General features: G+C 37.4%; 2 protein-coding genes across 2 annotated transcripts; one reads left to right on the top strand and one right to left on the bottom strand.

The window, feature by feature from the left end:
• Positions 1–1986: 1986 nt before the first annotated feature.
• LOC126615497 (uncharacterized mitochondrial protein AtMg00810-like) lies at positions 1987–3144 on the bottom strand. Its single transcript, XM_050283310.1, has one exon. It carries the CDS (start codon positions 3142–3144, stop codon positions 1987–1989), a length of 1158 nt encoding a protein of 385 aa, XP_050139267.1.
• A 116-nt stretch (positions 3145–3260) lies between these two features.
• LOC126614922 (uncharacterized) lies at positions 3261–4145 on the top strand. The gene is made up of 2 exons (XM_050282624.1): positions 3261–3601; positions 3741–4145. Exons 1-2 carry the CDS (start codon positions 3432–3434, stop codon positions 3904–3906), a joined length of 336 nt encoding a protein of 111 aa, XP_050138581.1. The 5' UTR covers positions 3261–3431; the 3' UTR covers positions 3907–4145.
• Positions 4146–8528: the final 4383 nt, after the last annotated feature.

Below are 8528 nucleotides of genomic sequence, written 5' to 3'. Positions count from 1 at the left end.
CCGAGACTCGAATGCCTAGACACACTGAAATATGGTTATTGAACTGTCCACCGCCACCAAAAAATGGGTATAAGCCATTCTCACATCTCCCGCGGAAAAGCGTCTTCCAGGTCTTGAGGTCCTTAACAAGAAAAAAATTAGGAAAGAGGAGTAAATAGCAATTATTGTCTAGGGTAAATCGGTGTGCAGAAATAATGTTGGTTGAGGCAGTGGGGCATCTTAAAATATTTTGCAATTTAAATGAGCAAGATTGAGTTTGTATTTGATTCGAACCAACATAAGAGATAGAAAGGCCATTATCATTACCTACACCACCCACATTCTGATTACCATTATACTCTTTTGGGTTTACCAAATTCTGGATGTCTGGAGTTACATGAGCATTAGCACCGGTGTTCAAAAGCCACTATCCATTATTCTGCCGATTGAGAGGAACCGGAGATGTTACCATGGCAGTGAGCTGTTTTGCTGGAATTCCCCCTTTATAGGATGCATTCATTCTTTGATAACAATATAGGGCAGGATGCCCTTGTTTTCCACATATCTGGCATGTGAGTCGTTCTTCTGTGGTAGTAAATTTCTCACCATTGCAGGCCGAATTTGGCCTTTGATTATTGTTGCGAGGAAAGAACCCCCGCGGGTTGACATCACCACCACCATGTGCGGACGGAAAAACACCACGTCCATTTCCACAAAGTTGTCCACCACGACCTCTGGCAGTGACAAAGGCATTCACCGGAGCAGCCTCCACAGGCTGAGCAGTCTATGCAGCCATTCGTCTCTCGGTAGTCAGTAAGAGGGCCTCAAGTGTAGGGTACGCGATTGGAGTATCACGTGCTTGAGCAGCACTCACTGTCATTTCATAGGCAGGGCCCAAATTGTTCAAGATAATCTGGACAAGTTCATCATCATTGACGGGGTTGCTAGCTAGGGCAAGGTTATCAGTAATCGAGTTCATTCGATCAAGATAGTCAGCAATAGATATGTCTCATTTCTTAGTTTGCATCAGTTCATTGCGAAGAAACAAAATACGATTTTAGGACGTAGAAGCATACCGTTGCTTGAGAGCCTCACAGGTGTCATGAGAGGACCTTTTGCTGGTGACGACAGACAACACAGATGGCGTGAGAGAGCCATTGATCCAGCTTAGTATCATTTGATCATGCTGCACCCATGTTGTGTATGCTGGGTTGATAGCAGCAGTACCAGGAAGATGTTTGGGTGGACATACGATGGACCTATCAACATATCCCATCAGGTTACGACTCTTGAGGATTGGTAGGATCTGAGCCAACCATAGAGGATAGTTGGTTCGATCCAGTTTGATGTTGACAACCGTAGTCATGGATCAGAAATGATTCATGGCAGGGTTTGAAATAGAGTTGGTGGAGGTTGCAGCGTCGTTTGGGGTATCAGCCATGGAAAAAAAAATCAGGATCTAAGTCGTTAGACTGCTAGGGCTCGTATACCATGTAAAACTTAAGAACTCTCAAGGTTTCACTTTAATTGCATGCCGTTTCAAAGAGAGGTTGCATGTATTTATATTCACGTTCAGATTACATCAGGGATTGAAATCCCTATTTACAAGGCTGTTTCAAATTCAAAATTACAACAGAAGCTAGAAAACGTATTACGGAAAACAACTAACATTCGAAAAGAAGTTTGAACTAATCTAACTCTTCTTGGATAAGAGTTTAGGTTGATCACAACCTCCTGAATCTTAACAATCGTCATTATTCTCAGAATATGATCTCAAAGAATTGAAGAATAACACTTAACAGAGAAGAAAGAGGGAAAAACTTCTATATTTCTCATTAACTATTATTTCCTTTTAGAATACAGACTACTTAACCGACAATACAAGGAGGAAAAATAGTATTTTTTATCCTAACAGCTCAAATACATTGGCTTAAGACATAAGCTACTATTGCGCATGTGGCACTGCTGACATGGCAAATGATACTTATCCAATACCCCCCCTCAATCTTAACTGAGGTAACTCAGTTGAAGATTGAAACAGTGGCGCAAAAAATCAGGACCATGAAGACCCTTGGTTAATACATCTGCAATCTGATCTTTAGTACACAAATATTCAACAAGCAAATCACCCTTTTGAACTCGTTCACGAACGAAATGGAAGTCAGTCTCCAGATGCTTAATCCGAGAATGCTGAACAGGATTTAAACTCAAGGCAATTGCAGATTGGTTATCACAATAGATCACTGGAGGAGAAAACAAATATTCATGTAAATCCTTAAGGATTAATCTGATCCAAGCAATGTCTGCAGTAGTATGAGCCAAAGCACGATATTCAGCCTCGGTGGAACTCCGAGAAACAGAAGATTGTTTCTTGGACTGCCACGAAATCGGATTATCTCCTAAATAAACAACATAACTAGTGATGGAACGCCGAGTATTCAAATCTGCAGCCCAATCAGAGTCACTGTAGGCTTTTAACTGCATAGGACTTCCAGAAGTGTATGTCAAACCACAATGAATTGTGCCCTGGAGAAATCTCAGAATTCTTTTCACCATACCAAAATGTACATCAGTAGGTGCACTCATATATTGACAAACAGTATTGACAGCAAAGGCGATATCTGGACGAGTAAAGGTCAAGTACTGTAAGGCTCCAACTAAACTCCGATATAAGGTAGGATCAGGAAGCAAGTTACCTGCAGTAGTCAAGATTTGATTATGTGGTTTGCAAGGAGTTGAACACGACTTACAATCAGCCATCCCAGCTTTATGGAGAAGATCTTTGACATACTTGGCTTGACTAATGAACAAATCTCCATTAGGCTTATATATGACTTGAAGACCAAGAAAATAAGCTAATCTGCCCATGTCCTTAAGAGCAAAAACCTCACTGAGAGTAGTAATCACAGATTGAATCAATGAAGTACTAGAACCTGTGTTTATGATGTCATCGACATAAAGGAGTAAAATAACCACATGAACCCCATCTGTCTTCACAAACAAACTTGAATCGAATAGAGAAGCTTCAAAACCAATGGCTTGCAGAAAACTAGTAAACTTCTCATTCCAGGCTCGAGGAGCTTGTTTCAAGCCATATAAAGATTTTACCAGTTTACAAACATGTGTGGGAAACTGAGAATTAACAAAACCTTGAGGTTGTTTCATATAAACCTCCTCTTGTAACTCAAATACATTGGCTTAAGACATAAGCTACTATTGCGCATGTGGCACTGCTGACATGGCAAATGATACTTATCCAATACTGAATTGGAGGAAACCACCACCAGACTCGGACTTGGTCTAACAGAGTTGATCATTTTCTTTGTTGAGAACCAAAATACATGGAGGAATGCATTTACGACGTTACTCAAAATACCTAGCATTGCCTCTGCGGCTTTCGCCACCATGTCCTTCGAAGGAACCGTAGGGGAGGACGTGATTTTCTTGAGGAAATGAAGAAAGTATGCGAATGCGTACAACCAAAAATACGTGTGCGTGTAGAGAGGTTGGCAATGGAGGAAGGCAGAGACAAAGCATGCACCATTCTACATCAAAGCGATGTTCTTGGGGTTGATACCATAGTTGTAGGGCAACGAAGGAAAATTTCAATGGATATTTTAGGGTGAGTTTTCTTTATCGCCATTTCTTTTTTGGGGTAAACAGCTACGAAAAAACGAATTAAAATCGAATAAGTTGCAGGTTTAATTCCTTCCAATGTAACTGTTGGCTAAATATTTTGATATTGTATACCTGTGGAACAGATCACATACGTGGCGTGGAGGGCGAGTGGCGAAGGCGAAAGACACAGCGGACTACTTGATCGAAAATAACAAGCGGACTTGTGTTGCAGTACAGAAAAAGGGGTTAGAAGATGGAGGCTACCTTCTCAACTCAAGAACCCACAAAAATTTCTGGCTTCTGGCTTAACCTCTCTCGCTTGATCAAATCACCACCTTAACCTGGCTGGGATCGTGGTTAGTAATTCATCATGTTTAATTTCTCTCGGTAAAGGAATGAATTCCATATGTACAAAAGGAGATTGCACATGTTTGGAAATGCTGCTGCCTCTGGGAAACCCTTGGACATATTTGACAATGCTAGGTCACAGCAATTACAAACTGTACAAAGTAATCTCCTCATTGGTTTGAAACACACATTTCAGAATTCTTTCTGCATGCATGAATCTTTCTACTGGTTCCCCTCCACTTCATGAACATTATAAATTGTCATATATTTGGGCATGATCTATGCCATTTGTAGATAACAACTAAGTTGTCCGGTCGGCTAGGTACGTATATCTATTATTTTTACAACATACATCACGTGATCAACATCTACTACTTTAATAGATCATGCATCGCAACAACTCATGAGTGTAACAAAATCTAAAAAAATAGAAAACCATACAAATTGTGGTACGAACTTCTAAGGTCGTAGGTCATTATTGACTCAGCATACGTATCATAAAAGGAAAATTCGACCTGGGCTGGTCTAAAAAATGTTAGGTTTTAAAGGTTTCGATACAAACCCTGGCCTTCAGCAACTGGGTTGGTCCATTTGTTCCTTTTTATGATCCGGGTCAGTCCATAATATTTTTAAAAATGGGTTTTTATCACAAATGGTCCTTGGAATTTATCTTTATTATCAAGATGGTCTCTGAAATTGAAAATCAATAAATGTAGTCCTTGAAAATAGATGTCACAAATCAATGTGGTCTGTTAAAATTTCCGTTAAGTGCTAATGTGGCACCTAAATGGGCCTCACAAGATTTACGGGTTTTTATCACAAATGGTCCTCGAAATTGACTCACACCATCAAGATGGTTCATGAAATTGACCCACACCATCAAGATGGTCCCTAAAATTAAAATCGATGAATGTAGTCCTTGAAAATAGGTGTCGCAAATCAATATGATCCTTCGGCCACAAATCTGTAAAAAATAAAAATAAAAAATTATGTGCTAATGTAGGTTTAATAATTCATTAAAAAAGTTGTCTAAATACCATTTTGCACAAGAGAATTTTTTTTCTTATAGTAGGACCTACTCCGAAGAGAGATCCCTTCCATAAATTCTCAAAGGCACATGGCTTAACCAAAGCCTATGAGGGGGTTTGGAAATAGTTTTCAACCAACAATAAACGCACCTCGATTATAACCTCATTATCTCAAGGCAGACCTTGCCTTTCTTTGAGTCACTAGACCATTAGGGAAGCGCCAAACAAGCTTTCCAAGATTATGATTGTGAGGATGTTGATCGCTTAAATGTTAATGGTGATGTCTCAGAAGTCGTTGCCAATTAGCCAACCCATCACCAAAGGTGATATTGATCCATGTTCAATTCGGTGATGTCGAAGTGTGTAAAGATAGGTGTATTGAGAATTTTTTTAGAGAGTAGACAGAGGTAGAGGAATGTGGACTGGGGTCAGAGGTGATTGCAGGACTGAGTTTTTGGTTTGACAACTTTTTATTAACTATTGAATTATTAAACCTATTTGTAATTTTTTAATTTAATTAGACTTGTGTGATCCATTTATGTATCACATCAGCACATAAAAGAATTGTGATGGAAGGACTACGTTAATTTGGGGCACTTACTTGCAGGGCTACACTACATTGTTCGATTTTCAATTTCATGGACCATTTTGATGTCGCAGGTCAATTTCAGGGACCATTTTGATGTCTCGGGGTCAATTTCAATGATCATTTATGAGAAAAAAAGGACTGATGGGACCCATTTATGTGTCACATCAGCACTTAACGGAATTTTTAACAGAATTGTGATGGAAGGACTACATTGATTTGAGACACCTATTTTCAGGAACTACATTTATTGATTTTCAATTTCAGGAACCATCTGGATGGTGAAGGTCAATTTTAGGGACAATTTGTCATAAAAATCCTTTAAAAAATGATAACGATCGTTAGTTGTTTAGCCAACTAACACTGAGATTTGGTTGTTATTTCACAAGGATAATTGAACTGTGGAAGACGACTGTATGCATCTTTTAGAACATTTAATTCCATATTCTATTTCTTCTTCTTAAGATGAGGATCCTCTCTGTATCTTTTTTGTGGAAATCTGGAAGGTCAATTCATTGTGTCTGTTCATAGTATATCGTGCAATCGGTTTTCATTAGGTACTGTTTATATGAATGAACACAATTGATTGATTTTCCGGATCCCCACAAAGAGGATCTGGCTAGATCCTAATCCGTTCTTCTCAACCAATCAAAACAGTATTTCACATACTTAAACGGCCGATCCAAATAGGTGGTCTGTAAGGGAAGTATAGATAATGGGGACAACACAAAGAGAATGATACCACCTAGGACAGAAGAAACTCTTATGCTCAGTTGGGAGAAGAATTAGGGTTTTGTGTGTGTGTGTGTGTGTGTGTGTGTGAGGAAAGATTAACATATATAATTTAGGGTTTTGATTTCCATTATCGTTATTGGTCATCAGATGGCATAACAAACTAATAATGAAATAGCAGATAATTGTTAGCATGACCTTATCACTTACATCAGCCAAAGTGTAACCCAAAATGTTAACAAATCATTTTAGCTATCCATTTTTTAAGTTGTTTCAATATTCTTTTTGGGTTATTTTTAAGTTCTTTAATCAGCTATTTTTTAGCTTGGATGGTGCTTGGTTGTTTATGTAAGAAGTCATTTCTCCTTTATGACATCATTTTATATTACAATTTTTATAATCCGAACTATCTATTCTTTTACCATCATCTAAAGATTCGTAGAAAATTTCATTTTAATTTGGAAACTATATATGTCAAACAAATAGACTGTTGGAAAATTTGATAATAATATTATTATATTAAATTTATTAATTGAATGGAAATTAGAAGTGGAGCCTTTTAGTAGAAATATGTGTTTACTCAAATGAAGAGTTGCAACTTTTTACTCTTCATGAATAGCCACATGTTTTCCAAAGAGGTATCTCACATTCTATAAATAGAGAAGCCCCCTATAATCACATAATAACTTTTCATTGTTTACATAATCATACATAGAATGCACTAAATATTAGAGAGTCTCATTGAGTCCATAAGAGAGTTTTCAACATAATCGTGGTTCATGGAGCCTTGTGATTTAGAGTGCTACTGTTACAAGGACGTGGTTGTTATATCTTGGGAGACATGCGCCAATCAACCATGAGCACCGTAGTGGGACGTAAACTTGTTTTAAGAACAAAGTGTCCAACACTTGCCTCGACCGTATTTTCTAGGTTTTTCTAATCTATTATATCATATTCATTTAACATTGATTACTCATGCACATGCATTATTGTGATATATGATTGCATGAATTATTTCTTGATTTTTCATGTGATTTAATATAGCAATTAGACCCTATTTTTCCAACAATCTTAAAACAAGTTTATAGGTTTATTTGCTATACGTGATTCACAAAGTACTTAAATTAAGAAACTTAGATTCGTTTCTTTCTGACAATCAGTCTTAGATATATTCATTTAGTAGATAATGAATTGCCATTTGCTTTGATTGAAAAGTTACACTGTTGCTTACATTTGATGGGTTTTGCATACTGTTGAATATACGTAGCTCGTACAATAGTTTGGATATGGTGTTTTAACATTGTTTTGAATGGTAATTTCGCCATAATACATTGATTTGGACAATGGATCATGTTGTTTTGCATGTCAAACGGTTTGGAACTCAATAACTGTTAAGGTTTTATCATTTCAGAAATGAAAATGTCATAAGGCATGATGATATATTGAAAACCTATGGTGTTGAAATTTGGTCTGCGTATTTATTCATCTTGTATACGCATGGGGAGTTGTTGCTTTAATATAATAGTTCCCTTTTATTTTGTGCATGCACTTATCTTCTGGGAAAGAATTACATGTTTCGAAGCCTTATGTGTGCAACACTAAGACAACTGAAATGGGATGAGAATGGTGTGAAATTAGTTGACAGTTAGATGCATACCTTGATTTGTTTTATTCATATGTGTGGAGTCCTGAAATGAATCATTGGTTGTTCTGTAAAATATATATGGTATATGTAGAACTCCACGACAATTGACCAGTTGGAGATTCTAGATAAAAGAGAAATCGGTGAGACCGCGGCTTGACGGTTCTATATATATTCATTTGAGTCAAGAATTTTGGGACATTTAGAACCATGTGGCGGTTAAGATGCAAAAAGATGCAACTAATTGACAAACGAATAGTTTATGTAAGGTGGTGGAACCAAAAGGTGGAATCTGCCATATGAGATTCCAAGGAAAAAGCATGCCATTTGAAGTGCTGCTTTTGATAGTGAAAGGGTACGACCTTTCCAACTAGTCATTACCATTCTTAAATTTGAATACGTGTTCATGGGCTGGTATGTAAACTGCTACATACTGACTGGATGTATTATCATATAGTGATAATAATGTTGCAAAATCATTTATCTGATTTCTTCGAAGAGATTAATTCATCAATTTCAGGAGGTCTAGAATGATATCATCATATTATTACGAACAATTATATGACTATAGTCATATATGATGCAACACTTAACT

This window comes from Malus sylvestris, chromosome 3 (genome assembly GCF_916048215.2).
Source record: "Malus sylvestris chromosome 3, drMalSylv7.2, whole genome shotgun sequence".
In the NCBI taxonomy this organism is placed as follows: Eukaryota; Viridiplantae; Streptophyta; class Magnoliopsida; order Rosales; family Rosaceae; genus Malus; species Malus sylvestris.
Note: the sequence above shows the minus strand (reverse complement) of the source record. Positions and strands in the feature narration are given on the sequence as shown.

Excerpts from the sequence above, each read along its gene's own strand:
- LOC126615497 (XM_050283310.1), bottom strand. The coding sequence starts at position 3,144 with ATGAAACAACCTCAAGGTTTTGTTAATTCTCAGTTTCCCACACATGTT.
- LOC126614922 (XM_050282624.1), top strand. The coding sequence starts at position 3,432 with ATGAAGAAAGTATGCGAATGCGTACAACCAAAAATACGTGTGCGTGTA. Across the intron at positions 3,602-3,740 it reads ATTTCAATGGATATTTTAGG|ATCACATACGTGGCGTGGAG; the intron begins GTGAGTTTTCTT and ends CCTGTGGAACAG.